The 20,128-nt window shown below is 51.6% G+C and overlaps 1 protein-coding gene across 1 annotated transcript in view; it reads right to left on the minus strand.

Annotated features, from left to right (window-relative positions):
• Window positions 1-5,542, minus strand: part of RCOR1 (REST corepressor 1) — a 131,284-nt gene extending 125,742 nt beyond the window's left edge. The window contains exons 1-2 of the mRNA XM_017528061.1: window positions 4,935-5,542; window positions 4,797-4,856 (exon numbers count right to left, since the gene is read on the minus strand). Coding sequence (XP_017383550.1) covers window positions 4,797-4,856; window positions 4,935-5,247 — 373 coding nt within the window. The 5' untranslated portion in view covers window positions 5,248-5,542. The remainder of the gene's footprint in view (window positions 1-4,796; window positions 4,857-4,934) is intronic.
• Between the last annotated feature and the right edge of the window lie 14,586 nt (window positions 5,543-20,128).

Raw genomic sequence — 20,128 nt, forward strand, 5'->3', positions numbered from 1 at the left:
AAAAAAAAAAAAAAAAAAAAGGGTCGGGCACAGTGACTCACACCTGTAATCCCAGCACTTTGGGAGGCCGAGGCCGGTGGATCACCTGAGACTGGGAGTTCAAGACCAGCCTGACCAACATGAAGAAACCCCGTCTCTATTAAAAATACAAAATTAGCCAGGTGTGGTGGCACATGCCTGTAATCCCAGCTACTCCAGAGGCTGAGGCAGGAGAATCACTTGAACCCGGGAGGCAGAAGTTGTGGTGAGCAGAGATCACGCCATTGCACTCAAGCTTGGGCAACAAGAACAAAACTATGCCTCAAAAAAAAAAAAAAGAAGAAGAGTAAATAGTAATAATAGTGGCTGAACACAGTGGCTCACAGCTATATTCCCAGCACGTTGAGAGGCTGCGGCAGGCAGATCACTTGAACCCAGGAGTTCAAGACGAGCCTGGACAACATGGCAAAACCAATTTCTACAAAAAATATAATAAAACTAGTCAGGCATGGTGGTGTGCATCTGTAGCTCCAGCTATTTAAGGCGGGAGGATGGCATGCACCCAGAGGTTGCAGTTCACTGCCGCCATGATCACACTACTGCACTGGGTAACAGAGTGTGACCCTGCCTCAAAGAAAAGAAAAACATTATTCATTTCACATTAAGTGATGCTTTGCTAGTGTAGAAAAGAACTAAACAGAGGTAGGATAAACAAGCATCCCTCCTCTTATCCTATTATCCTGTAACTACTGAATATTAAAAGAAACCAATGACCGCTCAGCATAATCTATGGCAGAGAACATGAAAAGACAATCTGCATGGCACGTGCAACTACAAAGCTGAAGTCAAAAGTGTAGGGCTGCACTTTGGCTTTTGTTTTTAACTCTTCAAAAGTTGGTAAAACTTTTTTTTTCACTGTAAACAGAAATGAAAGTATTCTAATTTCCAAGCTATGCCATTCCATCGACCTAGTCTGGGTCTTAATTGTTAAGAACTGAATTGGCATTTTAGGACAAATGGGCTCTACCGGCTGGGCACAGTGGCTCAAGCCTGTAATCCCAGCACTTTGGGAGGCCAAGGTGGGGGAATCATAAGGTCAGGAGATTGAGACCATCCTGGCCATGGTGAAACCCCGTCTCTACTAAAATACAAAAAACAAGCCAGGTGTGGTGGCGTGCGCCTGTAGTCCCAGCTACTCAAGAGACTGAGGCAGGGGAATCACTTGAATCTGGCAGACGGAGGTTGCAATGACCTGAGATCATGCCACTGCACTCCAGCCTGGCAAAAGAGCAAGACTCCATCTCAAAAAGAAAAAAAAATTGCTCTATCACCTCATTCACTATTTGTAAAGGATAACAGAATTAAATCTTCCTTTGGACTGTACAGGAAATATCAGGTAGCTCCAACCATTTGCTTTTAAAGCTAAATAGGGTCAAGCTGGCATACTGCAAATAAGTAAAATCTGACTTTAAAAAATATCAAGCTGGGCGCAGTGGCTCACACCTATAATCCCAGCACTCTGGGAGGCTAAGGCAATCAGATCACCTGAGATCAGGAGTTTGAGACCAGCCTGACCAACACAGTAAAATCCCATCTCTGCTAAAAACACCAACATTAGCCAGACATGGTGGCACATGCCTGTAATCCCAGCTTCTCAGGAGGCTGAAGCAGAATGGCTTGAACCTGGGAGGCGGAGGTTTTAGTGAGCTAAGATCATGCCATTGCACTCCAGTTTGGGTGACAGAGGAAGACGCCATCTCAAAAAAAAAAAAAAAAAAGTCAAATTCTTTCATTCGTGCATCTCTACCACACTTATTATTTATTTTAGTATAATAAAAAGAAAGAAAGAAAAAGTTTTCTGTTAAGTTTCACATCTACCCCTCTGTTCAAATTCCAGTAAAAGAGAAGAACAAAAATACACTTAAAAAGTCAAGCAGGGGCCAGGCATGGTGACTCATGCCTGTAATCCCAGAGCTTTGGGAGGCCAAGGGGTGCAAATCACCTAAGGTCAGGAGTTCAAGACCAGCCTGGTCAACATGGTCAACAACTGTAAACCTAGCAACTCGGGAAGATGAGGCAGAAGAATCACTTGAAACTGGAAAGCAAAGGTTGCCATGAACCAAGATTACGCCACTGCATTCCAGCCTGGGCAACAGATAGAGCTTGGTCTCAAAAAAGAAAAAGAAAAAAACACGAAGAAATAAAAAGCAGCAAGGATCAAACTCTCAATTCTTAATCAATTTATTCCTCAATTCACTACTCTTAACTTGCAGTCATGAAAAAAACCTCTCTTAAATCTTAAAGAGCTAAGAAAAGATTTTGCCATAAAACAAACATGTTGTATCATTTCTATTGCAAAATGGAAGTCTTTCTTTCCCTTAAACTTTGAGTTAAATGAGAAGATACATAAAACCAATAGGAAATAGTAAAGTCTCAATTTCCATGCATATCTAGGACTGTGTCCCCTACTCAGGTTGGCAAAACAGGGTGTGAAATTACTTTATACCAGTTAAATTCCTTTCCAGATTAAAACACAAAATATGAAATTTGAAAATTTTCCCATCAAGACTCAACCAACTGGCAGCAAGGCTATGCAGGAGAACAGTTAGATGTTTTCCTTTTTATTTTTGAGACAGGCTCTCACTCTGTTACCCAGGCTGGAGTGCAATGGTGAAATCACTGCTCACTGCAGTCTTGACCTCCCAGGCTCAAAGCAATCCTCTTGCCTCAGCCTCCCAAGTAGTTGAAACTACAGGCATATACCACTATGCCCAGCTAATTTTTTTTATTTTTTGTAGAGACAGAGTCTTTCTACATTGCCCAGACTAGTCTCCAACTCCTGGGCTCAAGAGATCCTCCATCCTTGGCCTCCTCAAGTGTTGGGAGCTACTGCAATCCGCTAGATGTTTTTCATTTTAGAATAGCTGGTCGCTAGCAAGTTTATGCTCATACCTATTCCAACAAAAAGTGCAAGAACAGTTCAAAATATTACGTTTGCTGTTTCAAAGAAAAGTACAACTCCAAAGAAGTCAGACTCATTACTAACAATGCAGAGCTGACATCACTATTTTGATGAATATCAGAAACCTAATTCCTGCTGCTGACAAATACGCCCTTTTCCTTAGTCACATCCAACATAAAAGTTTTCAAAATTAATGTTAACAAAAATGTATCAAAAAGCCTACCCACCTACTCAAAGATCTGTGCAAGTCGACGTTTTAAAATACTACATTAGGGAAACTTGATGACAGGCTTTTTGTTCTGTGCTTTAAAGCAAAGATAGACTTGACCTACAAAATGAAGACAGGGTCAACTGTAACCAAAAAACAGTATGCTTCCCCTGGTGGCCAATCAAGGAATAGAGGAGCCAAGCACACAAGAGAAATCGCCTGGCCACCTAGTTCTATCCTATCACTCACAAATGAGAAGTGACTACCAGAAAAAAAAAAAAAAAAAGAATTGGGAGAGAAGGGGAACTATCAAAAGCACTAACATGGCCTTAAAAGGAACACAAAACTGAGTCTCAGACAAACAAACTTAACAGATTTAAGTCAACAAATCAAAATTTAGAAGGCCAACTTAGGAAAAGTCATTAATTTCCAGAGTGTCCAAGACCTCACCCAGGACCTCTACGTATTTCCACTTCAAAGTACAGAGTTCAGTACCTTAGTAACAGCTTGATACCAATCGCCTTTTTCAAGTACTAAATCATTGCAATTTTCTACAGTCTTGTTTCCAAGGAAAAGCATTTATGCATTTATCTTTTCAAACAAACTAGTAGTATACCCTACATAGAGAACCCCAGCTCTAAAGCCCTCCAACCAGGGAGGATTGTTAACTCCAGCTTCACAAGATGCTCTTTTAAATTTTATTTCTGAAATAAATCCTACGTTCTTTCATTTTCCATACCAACAACCTTTAAAGACAGTCTCATACAGAGACCGGCTAGAATCTCATGCACTAAAATCTGACGAATTCCTTTGTCTGATTGGATTTTTTTTCTTGTACCACTTTAAATTTGATCCACACAGAATAGCAGCCAGGGGAGCAAATGTTCCATTCTAGGGTGTAGGGCTTTCGTGTAGGTGAAATGCATTTGTTAGGCTAAAGCTTTTAGTTGTTCTCAATTTCACATTCTCTTCCTCCAAAAAAAAGGAAATACACACATTTACAAATAGGTCCTAAAATCAAACTGCCACATGCGAGGCTCCCTTCCCCAGGCAGGCGCCCTCTGGAAAACACACTTCTTTTATTGACTGATCTTGAGGGTCGTTCTTCTACTTGCCTTCTGGATGCGAGGGGAGTCAGGAGGCAGCAAAAGCCCCGAAGCTGGAAAGAGGAGCAAAGGCGTGGGGAGCAGCCTCTGGGAAGGGTTCCGAGAGAGGGGTCTCTGGGAACCTCCTAGGTCTGGGGCACTCGCAGGACGCTAACTCTCCGGCACTACCACCCTTACCCCTGGCCGAGGCGCAGCTCACCTGGACGCGGGGACTCCCAGCGACCCCAGGCCAGGTGTGGCCGCCTCCGACGCCACCCGAAGTCCTCGGAGGCGTAGGGGGCAGCGGCGCCGGCCCGGCTGGGGGCGACCCAGCCTCCCCCGGTTGCAAAAACACGTTTGCAGAACACTCGTGTGCGTGTGCGCCGCCTCGTCCTCGCCCTGCTGTTCTCCCCGCGGACCGCAGGGCGAACGCACACACAAAAAGAAAGTTGTCGGCGGGCTCCCGCCCCCACGGGCTCGCCGGGGACCCGGGGCTCCCGCTCATCCCCGCCGCCGGCCGGCCGGGACTCCGCGCGCGGCCCTGGCCGGGGGCACTACTCACCGGGGTCGAAGTCGGGCACCACCGCCTGGTACTGGGGTCCGACCCTCATGCCGCCTCCACCTGCGAGGGAAGCAGAGCACGGCGGTCAGCGGGGCGCGGGGCGCGGGGCCCGGAGCCGCGGGGGCGGTTGCCACCTACCGTGCTCCTCGTCGCTGGACGAGCCTGAGCTGCCTTCCTCCCAGGAGTTGCTGCTGCTGTTGCCATTGGGCGCCGCCGCCGCCAAACTTTTATTCTGGCCATTATTGGGGGCGGCGGCGGCCGAGGCGGCGGCGGTCGAGGCGGAGGAGGCGGCGGCGGCGGCCGAGGCGGCGGCGGCGGCGGGCGAGGCGCAGGCGGCCGAGGCGGCGGCGGCGGAGGCAGCGGCGGCAGCGGCGGAGGCGGCAGCGGCCGCGTTGTTCCTCCCTCTCCGCTTCCCTGAGACCTCGGGGCCCTTCTCCACCATGGCCGGCATCGACGGGGGCCGGGGCTGTGCGAAAGTGGCGGGGACCCGCGACTCCTGAGGAGGGGGCGCAAAGCCGGGGGAGGGGGTGCGGGGCGGGCGCGGGGCCAGGCGGGCGGGCCGGGACCCCACGGGCGCGAGTCTGAGCACGGGGAGGCCCAGACAGGCAGAGCGCGGAGCCGCTTCAAGCCCCCAGCGCCGAGCCGGGCGCAACTTTCGCTCTCATCGCCGTCCTCACTTCACTGGCACCAACTACTCCGGGAGCAGCGAGAGGGGAGGGGAGGAGGCAGGGGCGGGGCCTGCACGGGCGCCGGGGGTAGCGCAGCCCAACGTGACGCGAGGTGGCTCCGCCCTCCTCACGCTCCCATTGGTTCTGCTGGGATTTGGACGGCGAGCGGCAGCGGGGTTGGCTCCGCGGGCCCGTCCGTCCGGGGCGGCGGGGCGGGGGAGCGGGGAGGGGCGGCTCCGGGCTTCCGTTGGCGAGGTTCGGTTGACGCGTATCGCCCGCCGTACGTGGTTTGAGGTTTGCCATCTCCCTACGCCCCATGATCCATCTCTCCAGGCAGCGGCGAGGAGTTCGCGGCCCTCCCCACCCCCTCCTCGGGTCCCCGCCCCTGCGGCCCGCGCAAGCCTCCCGCAGCCCCTGCCCCACTCCGAAGGACCCCACCGAGAGTCCCGTCGGCTTCTCAAAGTAAAACGGGCCCGGCGCTGGAAAGCCGCGGAGCGCCCGGCCGGGACTACTTTCCGCTGCGCGGAGGGGTACGGGCGCGCTGAGACTCCATACAAAGAGGAAACTAATTGGGGGAAACTCGCTGCGCCCCCGCCTTTCCCAGGGGATGCGGGGCTCGCGGGGGCGGGGGCCGCGACGCGGGGGACGGGCTTCCCAGGCGGCCGCCTCCTCCGACGCGAGCCGCGTGGGGACTCGGTCCGTGGTGCTGCCCGCTAATTGGGTGGGGGAGGCCGGGGGCCCCCGGGGTGGCCTGGGTGCGGGGCTCGCTGCTGCGGCGAAGGCCTGAGGGAGGATCCCCGCGGGCCCCCGGGGTACAGAGTCCCCGCGTGGGGACGCCCGAGCCACCGGGATGGCCGCTGGAGGATGAATGAAGGGGCCGAGTCGTCCTGGGGTGGGGGGTCCTGGAAGGGTAAAGAGGAAGAAGCTATTTTCATCCCAAGCCCTCGGCGGAGGAGGAGGGTCAACTTCCTCCGGGGCGAGAACAGCCACTTTTCCGGATCTGCTGCCCGCCCCGCCTCCCCACTCCCCCCAGCACCCCGGCGAGGAAGAACACGGGGCGCGGGCGGGTGGGGTCGGCTGAGGCCAGCCTGGGAGCCGCTGCCCTGGAGAGGGCCCACCGGGCAGCCGTACAGCTGTTGAGGGGCTGAGGGGCGTAACTGCATTGGAGGTCCCGATGCCCCTCCCCGCAACCAACCGCGAAACAACGCGCCCTTCGTAATTAGACCAGTGGAGGTCTATACGGGAAATCTTTTTAAAGCAGGGATGGCTATTTTTCTTTTAAGTTAACTTCAAACCTGAGCTTCGTATGGGGACCAGCTCTGGATATAAATAGCGCTACAGGGAGAATTTGGGAGTTCTATGGTTTTAAAGCCGGAATAAACAGGATTTTCTCCTGCACGTTTTCTGCAGTATGAACCATTACTATTAACTTTATTGAAGAGACCACATTCACTTCTGCCTAGCCCTCCTGGTAGAGAAGCCCTGCCCCCACCACGTTCAGGTCGCAGCTCTTGGACTTTCCTCTACAGGACCTCCCTCTCCTTGGAGGGCTCTGGATGCTGCAGGTGTGTGCCCTGATAACGCCCTGTCAGCTCGCCTAGGCAGGGTACAGAACCGGGGTGGCATACCTGGGGCTGGGCCCCTGGCTGAGGCCTCTGACTCATCCGGAGGTGAGCCCTGTGTGGGATGAGGTCCAGAACACGCTGCTTCGCTCTGTTAGTTACCTATCTACAAAGTTCTACCACCAGACTCTGGAAGGATCCACCTGCAAGGTCACAAAGCTGATACTGGGTCATGAAGGCAGCAGGGATGGCAGAGCACACAGGGCCACCCTCTTCTACCTACCAGCCCCCAAGGCTGAGGCCACTTCCAGGCTTGCCTACCAGTAGGGGCGCAGCAGTGGACTTTACACACATTCTTTTTCTTCTTCTTTTATTGTTTTTATTTAAAGATGGGGGTTTCACCATGATGGCCTGACCTCAGGTGATCCACCTCGGCCTCCCAAAGTGCTAGGATTAGAGGCGTGAGCCACCGCGCCCGGCTACACGCATTCTTTCATTTTTTTTCAACGAACATTAACACCTAATACATGCCAGGCCCTGTTCTAGTTTGACCCCAATGCTACACGAATACTACATTGGTCTGAAGCTCTCAGATTTCGCAACCGTAAAATACAGAAAATAGTACCTACCTCCTGGCCTGATGGATTATAATAGAATCCCTCCTTCCGGCATAGGCAACCCCAACCTTAAGGATACCCGCCTTCCCATCGCTTAGAGAGAGGGCTCCACACACAGCCCTGGGATTGGGAATTTGTGATCCCACACTTCTAACGCATCCATAAAGCCGGCAGCCCTACCATGTTTTTCGGTGAGACTCCCACTCTGAAACTGAGACCTCATGCTTGCTCCCCTCTCCTTACACCTCCCACAGCCCCTTCTGCCTGGGCTCCCAGCCCGTGGCCTTACCTCATTCTTTCGTTTGAAAGCCTTCAGGATTTTTCTCCTCTCCCAGTCCCCAAACTGACAAACCTCCCTGCTGGGCACCCACCTCCTCCTCAGGCCTAGGATCCCCTCCCGCTGCTGCCCGCCCCTGGATGCTTTTCAGTGCCATCAGCCTCTCTCTGGGCCGACCCCTGCCCCCAGCCCTCTCCTGCCTCTGGCCATTTCTCCCTCCCCTCGCAGTCATCTCCGAAGACTTACCTACACTGGCCTCCTCCACCCCCACTGTCCCAGTCTCTCTTCACCCCTTCCCTGCAGGGCTGCGTCCCCACCCTTTAACTCCTGCTAAGGAGTCACCCACAGTCTCCGCTGCCCAAACTGGGGTCACTACTTGTTCTCGCTGAGCTCAGCAGCAGCTGAGTCGACCACTCCTCCTAGAAACTCCTTCACTTCTCTGGACCTAGGGACTCCAGTTCACCTAGTCTTTCTCCTACCTCAGAGGTCACTCCCCGTCAGTCTCCTCTGCGGCTTTCAACCTGTCATCAAGACTCCTCCTCGCCTTTTTCCTCTCATTAAATATTTGTTTCGTAAAGAATGGATGGATGACAGGGAATACAGGCTGCTGCTGGGCCATAGAGCAAGAGACAGTCCCTATAGGGCAGGGCCCCCAAAACAAGTGAAGTCTGAAGCAACACTGAACTTGAATGATGAGGGCCTTATTTGTCAGTCCAGCATCCTTCTACAGGAACCTCTCCCCAACACCCACCTCCACATGGTTATCTTGGGGCATCCTCATCCCTGACTAGCACATGATCCGGGTCTGGCCAATCGGAGCTCCCCAGCTCCCTGGCTGCTATGATTGGCTCAGGCATGAGCACATGACCTAGCCAGGCCAATCAAGACCCATTGGCGTGGTGGCACACGCCTGTAATCCCAGCTCTTCTGGAGGCCGAGGTCAGTGGATCACCTGAGGTCAAAAGTTTGGGACCAGCCTGGCCAACATGTTGAAATCCTGCCTCTACTAAAAATACAAAAAAGCCGGGTGTGGTGGTGGGCACCTATAGTCTCAGCTACTGAAGAGGCTGAGGCGGGAGGATCACTTGAACCCAGGAGATGGAGATTGTAGTCAGCCGAGATCGCGCCACCACACTCCAGTCTGAGCAACAAAGTGAGACTGTCTCANTCCATAAAAAAAAAAAAAAAAAAAAAAAAAAAACACAAATGGCCGGGAACCACATGCAAAGATGCTCAATGTTAGCCATCAGGGAAATGAAAATCAAAGCTACAGTGAGATGCCACTTCATGCCCACTAGGATAGCACTCATTAAAAAGATACAATAACGTGCTGGAACCCACTGCTGGTGGGCATGTAAAATAGTGCAGCTGCTTTGGAAAGTAGTCTGGTAGTTTCTCAAAAAGTTAAACATAGAGTTCCCATTTGACCCAGAAATCCCACTCGGAGATACATACCCAAAAGAACTGAAAACATATCCACACAAAAACTTGTGGGCAAATGTTCATAGCAGGATGTATTCATACTTAACTTAACGTCCCTCATCCAATGAATATTTAAACAAAATGTGGTCTGTCCACACTGGAATATGGGTCTGCTGTAAAAAGCATGCTACAAGGTGGATGAATCCTGAGCAGGTTAAATGAAGAAGCTAGTCACAAAAGACCATATAGTGTATGATTCCATTTCTACGAAATGTCCAGAACACCCAGAAAGCAGGTTGCTGGTTGCTGACAGGGAGGGGAATGGGAGTGACTGCAAATGGGTACAGGGTTTCTTTCCAAGGCAATGAGATGCCCTACCATTGATTGTGGTGATGGTCGTACAACTCTGGATATCCTAAAACCACTGCAGGGGACACTTCCCATGGTTGAATTGTATGGCATGTACTATGAATTAGATATCAGTGAAGCTGTTTAGAAAATAGAGATGATAAATAACAGAGAAGAATGAGGAGGAAGAAGACACAGAAGAACACAGCAGTCAGGGTCTCTGCATGTCTGTTTTTTTGGGGGTGTTTGAGACAGAGTCTCACTCTGTCGCCTAAGCTGGAGTGCAGTGGCGCGATCTCAGCTCACTGCAACCTCTGTCTCCTGGGTTCAAGCGATTCTCCTGCCTCTGCCTCCCAAGTAGCTGGAACTACAGGCGCATGCCACCACGCCCAGCCAATTTCCATATTTTTAGTAGAGATGGGGTTTCACCATATTAGTCAGGCTGGTCTTGAACTCCTGACTTTAGGTGATCTACCTGCCTCAGCCTCCCAAAGTGCTGAAATTACAGGCGTGAGCCACTGCGCCCGGTCCCGGTCTCTGCGTTTCTGTAGATTTCATTTCCTTTGAATCCTTCATTTACCACAGTGTGGGGGAGACGGCTGACCTTGCAGGGCCTCATCCCCAGGCTCCTGGTGGGCCCCAGCTCCAGCCCTGCAGCCGGGGCCCTCCCAATCCCGATGAACACATGGAGGCCAAGCTGGGAGCCTGTCATTGAGATAAGATTGGAGAGGGGAAGTGTTGGCCAGGCCCTTTCCTGCCCAGCCGCCCCACCCTGTCTTTATGTTCCCTGGCGAACCTGTTCACTCTCTCGAAGCAGCCTCCCATGAGGCAGTGGGAGGCACAGCAACAGGCCTGGGACCAGTGTGAGGCCTCCCCCAAGGGGCCACAGGCATGTGGGAAGCCCAGCTGGGGCAGAGCTCAGTCCCAGGCTGAAGGAGGTCCCCACTCAGGAGAGGAGAGAGCCTCCTGCCTACGCCAGCCTCGAGATTCCCCACTTTCGGAGCCTCCCTTCCTGGGATTGCCCAGGGGTGAGGCTCCCACCAGGGCATGTGACGGAGATCAAGCCCCCTTGGCCTTCACAGCTCAGCTCACAGGCCCCCTCCTCCAGGAAGCCCTTCTGACCTCCCAATTGCCTTAATCCCCTGTCCCAGGCCCTGGCATTCCCACTCCAGGCACTGATCATAGTTGTCATGAGCCATACTTAGGGCTGTTACTTGTGCTTCTGTCCCTCCCGCCCCCACCCTGAATTGTATGCTCTGCAAGACAGGGTCTCGCTCCTGTGTATCTGGAATCCCATGTGAAGCACAGAGCCTGCCACACAGCAAGGGGTCCTTCAGTCACCACTGCTGACTTTGTCTTGGGTCAGGCTGGGACATTTAAACAAGACCCGAGTAAGAGTGTAGACACATTGCCAGGGACATAGATGCTGAGTAGAGCACTGGCTTCTCAGCAGCCTCACAGCAGGCAGATACCAGCCACACTGACCTTTATACTCTCAGAGAGAGGGGTGTTCTTTTTCTAGCTAGAAACTGCTTTCGAAGAGTGGTTTCCTGGGCCGGGCATGAGAGCTCACACCTATAATTCCACCATTTTGGGAGGCCGAGGCAGGCAGATCACTTAAGATCAGGAGTTTAGGACCAGCCTGGCCAACATAGTAAACCCCCGTCTCTACTAAAAGTACAAAAATTAGCTGGGCATGGTGGTGGGCACCTGTAATCTCAGCTACTCAGCAGGCTGAGACAGGAGAATCGCTTGAACCTGGCAGGCAGAAATTGCAGTGAGCCAAGATCTCACCATTGCACTCCAGACTGGGCAACAGAGCAAGACTCCATCTCAAAAAAAAAAAAAGAAAAAATTTAACCTTTAACTGAAATCTAGCATTTTCTTCAGTTATGAATGTAGGTGATGTTAGCAATACCTATGACTCTCTCACCCACAGAAATCATAATTCCCATCTCAACACATTGCAGTCACTGGAAATATCTCAAAATAGCATTTATACTCATCTCCAAAATCACAGAAGATATTAGACCCACCACTAGAACTTGTTACTTAATATGTTAATAACTCAGCAAATAAATCATAGGCTTAATTGTAACAGCTAAAGCTATAAAACTTAGATGAAAACCTAAATCTTTGTGACCATCAGTTAGGCAAAGTCTTCTTAATTACAATGCCAAAAGCATAAGGAACAAAAGAAAAAGTAGATAAATTCAAATGCATAGAAATTAAACCTTGGGTTTGGGGTGGGTCGCAAAAAAAAAAGAAAATTAAAACTTGTCTGGCTTCAAACTTGTCTTGTGGTGGTTCACTCCTGTAATCCCAACACTTTGGGAGGCTGAGGTAGGTGGATCACCTGAAGTCTGGAGTTCAAAAAAATTAAAACTTGTCCTGAAAATTATACCATCAAAAAATTGCAAAGACAATCCACATAATGGGACAAGATATTTGCAAATCACATGTCTGATAAGGAACAGTAAACCAGGCACGGTGGCTCACACCTGTAATCCCAGCACTTTGGGAAGCTGAGGTGGGCTGATTACTTGAGGCCAGGAGTTTGAAACCAGCCTGGCCAATATGGTGAAACCCCGTCTCTACTAAAAACACAAAAATTAGCTGGGCATGGTGGCACATGCCTGTAATCTGAGCTACTTGGGAAGCTGAGACATGATAATCGCTTAAACCCAGAAGGCAGAGGTTGCAGTGAACCAAGATTGTGCCACTGCACTCCAGTGGGCAACAGAGGGAGACTGTCTTAAAAAAAAAAAAGGTTGGGACCGGTCACAGTGACTCACGCCTGTAATCCCAGCACTTTGGGAGGCCAAGGCTGGTGGATCACCTAAGGTCAGGAGTTGGAGACCAGCCTGGCCAATCTGGTGAAAACCCCATCTCTATTTAAAAAAAAAAAAGTCTGGGTGTGGTAACTCACACCTGTAATCCCAGCACTTTGGGAGGCCAAGGCGGGTAGATCATTTGAGGTCAAGAGTTTGAGACCAGCCTGGCCAACATGGTGAAACCCCGTCACTACTAAAAATGCAAAAAAAATTTAGCTGGGCATTGTGCTGGGTCCCTGTAGTCCCAGCTACTCGGGAGGCTGAGGCAGGAGAATCGCTTCAACCCGAGAAGTGGTAGTTGCAGTGAGCTGAGATCGCCCCATTGCACTCCAGCCTGGGCAACAGTGAGACTCCANTCCATAAAAAAAAAAAAAAAAAAAAAAAAAAAACACAAATGGCCGGGAACCACATGCAAAGATGCTCAATGTTAGCCATCAGGGAAATGAAAATCAAAGCTACAGTGAGATGCCACTTCATGCCCACTAGGATAGCACTCATTAAAAAGATACAATAACGTGCTGGAACCCACTGCTGGTGGGCATGTAAAATAGTGCAGCTGCTTTGGAAAGTAGTCTGGTAGTTTCTCAAAAAGTTAAACATAGAGTTCCCATTTGACCCAGAAATCCCACTCGGAGATACATACCCAAAAGAACTGAAAACATATCCACACAAAAACTTGTGGGCAAATGTTCATAGCAGGATGTATTCATACTTAACTTAACGTCCCTCATCCAATGAATATTTAAACAAAATGTGGTCTGTCCACACTGGAATATGGGTCTGCTGTAAAAAGCATGCTACAAGGTGGATGAATCCTGAGCAGGTTAAATGAAGAAGCTAGTCACAAAAGACCATATAGTGTATGATTCCATTTCTACGAAATGTCCAGAACACCCAGAAAGCAGGTTGCTGGTTGCTGACAGGGAGGGGAATGGGAGTGACTGCAAATGGGTACAGGGTTTCTTTCCAAGGCAATGAGATGCCCTACCATTGATTGTGGTGATGGTCGTACAACTCTGGATATCCTAAAACCACTGCAGGGGACACTTCCCATGGTTGAATTGTATGGCATGTACTATGAATTAGATATCAGTGAAGCTGTTTAGAAAATAGAGATGATAAATAACAGAGAAGAATGAGGAGGAAGAAGACACAGAAGAACACAGCAGTCAGGGTCTCTGCATGTCTGTTTTTTTGGGGGTGTTTGAGACAGAGTCTCACTCTGTCGCCTAAGCTGGAGTGCAGTGGCGCGATCTCAGCTCACTGCAACCTCTGTCTCCTGGGTTCAAGCGATTCTCCTGCCTCTGCCTCCCAAGTAGCTGGAACTACAGGCGCATGCCACCACGCCCAGCCAATTTCCATATTTTTAGTAGAGATGGGGTTTCACCATATTAGTCAGGCTGGTCTTGAACTCCTGACTTTAGGTGATCTACCTGCCTCAGCCTCCCAAAGTGCTGAAATTACAGGCGTGAGCCACTGCGCCCGGTCCCGGTCTCTGCGTTTCTGTAGATTTCATTTCCTTTGAATCCTTCATTTACCACAGTGTGGGGGAGACGGCTGACCTTGCAGGGCCTCATCCCCAGGCTCCTGGTGGGCCCCAGCTCCAGCCCTGCAGCCGGGGCCCTCCCAATCCCGATGAACACATGGAGGCCAAGCTGGGAGCCTGTCATTGAGATAAGATTGGAGAGGGGAAGTGTTGGCCAGGCCCTTTCCTGCCCAGCCGCCCCACCCTGTCTTTATGTTCCCTGGCGAACCTGTTCACTCTCTCGAAGCAGCCTCCCATGAGGCAGTGGGAGGCACAGCAACAGGCCTGGGACCAGTGTGAGGCCTCCCCCAAGGGGCCACAGGCATGTGGGAAGCCCAGCTGGGGCAGAGCTCAGTCCCAGGCTGAAGGAGGTCCCCACTCAGGAGAGGAGAGAGCCTCCTGCCTACGCCAGCCTCGAGATTCCCCACTTTCGGAGCCTCCCTTCCTGGGATTGCCCAGGGGTGAGGCTCCCACCAGGGCATGTGACGGAGATCAAGCCCCCTTGGCCTTCACAGCTCAGCTCACAGGCCCCCTCCTCCAGGAAGCCCTTCTGACCTCCCAATTGCCTTAATCCCCTGTCCCAGGCCCTGGCATTCCCACTCCAGGCACTGATCATAGTTGTCATGAGCCATACTTAGGGCTGTTACTTGTGCTTCTGTCCCTCCCGCCCCCACCCTGAATTGTATGCTCTGCAAGACAGGGTCTCGCTCCTGTGTATCTGGAATCCCATGTGAAGCACAGAGCCTGCCACACAGCAAGGGGTCCTTCAGTCACCACTGCTGACTTTGTCTTGGGTCAGGCTGGGACATTTAAACAAGACCCGAGTAAGAGTGTAGACACATTGCCAGGGACATAGATGCTGAGTAGAGCACTGGCTTCTCAGCAGCCTCACAGCAGGCAGATACCAGCTACACTGACCTTTATACTCTCAGAGAGAGGGGTGTTCTTTTTCTAGCTAGAAACTGCTTTCGAAGAGTGGTTTCCTGGGCCGGGCATGAGAGCTCACACCTATAATTCCACCATTTTGGGAGGCCGAGGCAGGCAGATCACTTAAGATCAGGAGTTTAGGACCAGCCTGGCCAACATAGTAAACCCCCGTCTCTACTAAAAGTACAAAAATTAGCTGGGCATGGTGGTGGGCACCTGTAATCTCAGCTACTCAGCAGGCTGAGACAGGAGAATCGCTTGAACCTGGCAGGCAGAGATTGCAATAAGCTGAGATCATGCCGCTGCACTCCAGCCTGGGGACAGAGCGAGACTTCATCTCAGAAAAAAAAGGCTGAGGACCTACTACCCCTTGTCCACAAGAGTAACAACTAGCCCTCCCTTCTCCTAGGATCTTTTAGTAAAAGACAAACCAAGGAACTCTCCCTGGGACAGACAGACAGAGAGAGGGATGGCCCTAGTGAACAGGGGTGGGACACGGAGAGAGCTGCTGGCATTTGGTCTTGTGGACAGTCAGGCCTGGCCCAGCTAGATGGGCTTCCATTCACTGCTTGTTCACAGATAAGAGACACATGGGGCCTTTTCCCAGGAGACGACAGGTACTGGGCCAGTCAAGAGCCACAGGAGGGTGCCCTGGGAGATGGGATACCTGAAGTGTACTCTTTCCTCTACCAGCTTAGTTACCAGGACACCTTCCCAACTGCCAACCCTAATCATGAGACAGCCAGAGATCATCTTTGAAGCAAGGGCTGGATCACGTCTTTCCAGGCTTACAACTCCCCTCCCCCCACAGGGATTGCCTGTGCACCAAGGATGAAATTCCAAGCACTCCGCAGCTGGCCCCAGGCGCAGGAGACATGGCCCTGCCTCCATCCTCCACTTCCACTCTTGGCCTCTTGTCTCCCCTCCCCCTCACAGCCTGCACGTGCCTCAGGGCCTTTGCACGTGCTGTTCCTAGGCCTGGAAAACCTTTCCCCCAGTCTTCCCAGGCTTCCTCCATCCTACACAACCTACATGTCACCTCCTCCAGGAGCCTTTGGACCATCCCATCCATGGCAGTTCCCCACCCTTGCCCCCTCCAGGGCTGTGCCTCATTACCAGCCCTATCTCAGCTGCAGCTCTGGGACTCTTGGTTCTGGTGTCTCTCCCTCACTGGGCCCCACGTGGCCCAGGAGCTGTTTGTCTCACTGTCCTGCTTGTGCCACTGCAGTGCCCGGCATTCTCTAGAGGAGAATGCATCTCAGGGTCTCCTCTGCTGTGCACGCATCCTGGGGCCCCTGGGAGTGATGCAGGGGCCTGAAGACCCCCCCCTCCTGCAGCCACCTCCCTCAGCTCCGCTAGCGTCTGCCTTGCTGGCAGCCCCGTAGCCTGTCTGTCCCCACACTGGCCTAGCACACGGATGGAAGGGAGGGCCTGCTTCATGAGCATGGTTCTCCTGCTGGCACTGCACTATGGAGATAGCTGTGCAGCGTCACCAATGTACTGTATGTCCCTGAATTGTACCTTTCTTTTTTTTTTTTTTTTTTGAGACAGAGTCTTGCTCTGTCACCCAGGCTGGAGTGCAATGGCTGAGGCAGACAAATCACTTGAGGCCATGAGTTCAAGACCTGTCTGGACAACATAGAGAGACTCCATTTCTACAAAAAAATTAAAAAATTAAAATTAAAAATTAAATCCTGGAGAGGTGGCTCACACCTGTAATCACAGCATTTTGGGAGGCGGGCCAATCACCTGGGGTCAGGCGTTCAGGACCAGCCTGGCCAACATGGCGAAACCCCATCTCTATCAAAAACACCAAAAATTTAGCCATAAGAGGTGACAGGCACCTGTAATCCCAGCTACTCGGGAGGCTGAGGCGGGAGAGTGGCTTGAACCTAGGAGGTGGAGGCTGCAGTGAGCCAGGATCTCGCCACTACACTCCAGCCTGGGTGACAGAGCAAGACTCTGTCTCAAAAACAAAAAAAGAAAAAAATTGCCGGGCGCGGTGGCTCACGCCTGTAATCCCAGCACTTTGGGAGGCCGAGGCGGGTGGATCACGAGGTCAAGAGATCGAAACCATCCTGGTCAACACGGTGAAACCCCGTCTCTACTAAAGCTACAAAAAATTAGCTGGGCATGGTGGCGCGTGCCTGTAATCCCAGCTACTCAGGAGGCTGAGGCAGGAGAATTGCCTGAACCCAGGAGGCGGAGGTTGCGGTGAGCCGAGATCGCACCATTGCACTCCAGCCTGGGTGACAGAGCAAGACTCTGTCTCAAAAACAAAAAAAGAAAAAAATTGCCGGGCGCGGTGGCTCACGCCTGTAATCCCAGCACTTTGGGAGGCCGAGGCGGGTGGATCACGAGGTCAAGAGATCGAAACCATCCTGGTCAACACGGTGAAACCCCGTCTCTACTAAAGCTACAAAAAATCAGCTGGGCATGGTGGCGCGTGCCTGTAATCCCAGCTACTCAGGAGGCTGAGGCAGGAGAATTGCCTGAACCCAGGAGGCGGAGGTTGCGGTGAGCCGAGATCGCGCCATTGCACTCCAGCCTGGGTAACAAGAGCGAAACTCCGTCTAAAAAAAAAAAAAAAAAAAAGAAAAAAATTGTAAAAATTAGCTAGGCATGGTAGCACACACTTGAGCCCAGGGGTTTGAGGTAACAGCGCACTCCAGCCCCTGCACTCCAGCCTGGGAGTCAGAGGGAGACCCTGTCAAAAAAAAGAAAAGCAGAAAAGCTTTCCAGCAGTTTACAAGGCCCTCCACAAGCAGCAAGCTGGCCTCCAGTGGCCTCTTATGACCCAGTCTTGTCATCTTGCCTCCCGGGGTCACCACCTGCTCCAGCACACCTGGCCTCCCTGATGCTGCTGGAACAACCCGGTCCTGCCCCGCTGCAGGGCCTTTGCACCTGCTGCTCCCTGTGCCGGAGTACGCTTCCCACTGACACCCCTTGGGCTGCCTCCCGCCTCCTTCACATCCTCACTTACATGCCACCTTCCCAGCAAGGCCATCCCTGACAGCCCCACCCCAGGCTCTCCCTTGTACATGTCACCCCTGGCGTATCCAATTTTATTTCTATGGTGTGGCCCCCCTGGGGATGGCAGCCCATGTGAGCAGGGATTTGTCTGTTTTGTTTGCCAGAGCGTAGAGCAGTGTGTGGCATCTAGCAACTTCATACACACCTGAGAAATGAATGAGCCATTTTCCAGGGAAGGACACTGAGGCCCAGGGGGCCAGAGCCCTGTCTCACAGTCACACAGCCGTGACAGGCAGTGCAGGGGACTCCTCCAGGCCTCTCTCCAGGCTCCCAGGTCCTTCCAGCTCACGCCGCTTGTTATTTTTGTTAGTAACCATCCCATGGAAGACTGAGTGTTCTCACAGCTTTCTCATCTTCTTGCTGAGAAGGCAAATATTCAAAAACACTTTGACAATGACATTCTCCAGTTTCCTGACGTTGCATGTGATGCCAAAAATGACGTGTAATTAGCATACCATGGGGCCCAGCAGCACAAGAGGGGCGCCAATCCGCACATCCTGGCATCTGTGCCTCCTGGGGAGAGGGCCTGGGCCAGGTCAGGTGCTGCCTTTGGCTGCCTGAGAGCCCCTGGAACGCTCAGGGCATCAGTTTCCCCATGTTTTGTTTTTACTTTTTATCCTTTTTTTTTTTTTTTTTTTTTTTTTTTTTAATTAAGACGGGGTTTCACCATGTTGGTCAGGCTGGTCTTGAACTCCCGACCTCAGGTGATCCGCCCACTTTGGCCTCCAAAGTGCTTGGATTACAGGCATGAGCCGCCACACCCGGCCTACTTTTTATTCTTATTTTTTATTTTTGGATCAATGTGAAATCATGTTTCCCCATTTATAAATGAGGGGGCTTTTGGCCCAGATTCAGACCCAAATTTTGTCTGCTGCAGGAAGCTTCAGTGCCCAGTCCCTAGAGGACAATGCGGCATCGCAGGGCGGGATTTGGTGTTAATGTCATTCTCCCTGACAGTCTGGGAGCTCCCAGACACCTAAGCCCCTTTCATCTAGGTTCCTGGAGTCAGCTCCAATACCCTGAGTCCCATTTTGTCCCAGGTGCTGGGGATGAAGCAACAGGATTTTATGTCACCAGCCACGTCCCCTCTCAGCAGGGCCTGGGCTTTGTGCTCCTGATCACTTCCAGTGGCGCCCGGCACAGGATCACTGCCCAAAAATGAAATTCCAGTGAACTGTAGGCATCATCCTCCAAGGTCAGCTATCTGCTGGTCATGGTTCCTTTGGGGCCAGCCTTATCTGACCCTCAGAACAAGCTCAGGAGGCATCCAGGGCAGGAGATATTGCTCCCATCTGACAGACGTGGAGGCTGAGGTCCTGAGAGAGGAAGTGACTTTTTCATTTTATTTTTTATTTTTATTTTTGAAACAGGGTCTCACTTTGTCATCCAGGCTGGAGCGCAGTGGCATGATCATGGCTCCCAGCAACCTCAGCCTCCCAGGCTCAAGCAATCCTCCTACCTCAGCCTCCCGAGTAGCTGGGACTACAGATATGCATCATCACACTCAGCCAGTTTATTTATTTATTTATTTATTTTTGAGATGGAGTCTTGCTCTGTCACCAGGCTGGAGTGCAGTGGCGTAATCTCGGCTCACTGCAACCTCTGCCTCCTGGGTTCAAGCGGTTCTTCCACGTCAGCCTCCTGAGTAGCTGGGACCACAGGCACGTGCCACCATGCGAGGCTATTTTTTTGTATTTTTTAGTAGAGACAGGGTTTCACCATGTTGGCCAGGATGGTCTTGATCTCTTGACCTCGTGATTTGCCCACCTCGGCCTCCCAAAGTGCTTGGATTACAGGCATGAGCCACCATGTCCGGCCCAGTTTTTTGATTTTTAGTAAAGGCAATATCTCACTATGTTGCCCAGGCTGGTCGCAAAATCCTGGACTCAAGTGATCCTCCTGCCTTGGCCTCCCAAAATGCTGGGATTACAGGTGTAAGCCACCACACCCAGCCAGAAGTGACTTTTGCAACACTGCATGTGAACCAGCATGCTATATGGTGCTGTAACAGAATACCTAAGATGGGCAACTTACAAAGAACAGAAGCGTATTTCTCACAGCTCCAGAAGCTGAAAGTCTGAAACAGAGGGGCCTGCATCTGGTAAGACTTTGCACTTCG

This window comes from Cebus imitator, unplaced genomic scaffold, assembly GCF_001604975.1.
Source record: "Cebus imitator isolate Cc_AM_T3 unplaced genomic scaffold, Cebus_imitator-1.0 Scaffold52, whole genome shotgun sequence".
Taxonomy (NCBI): Eukaryota; Metazoa; Chordata; class Mammalia; order Primates; family Cebidae; genus Cebus; species Cebus imitator.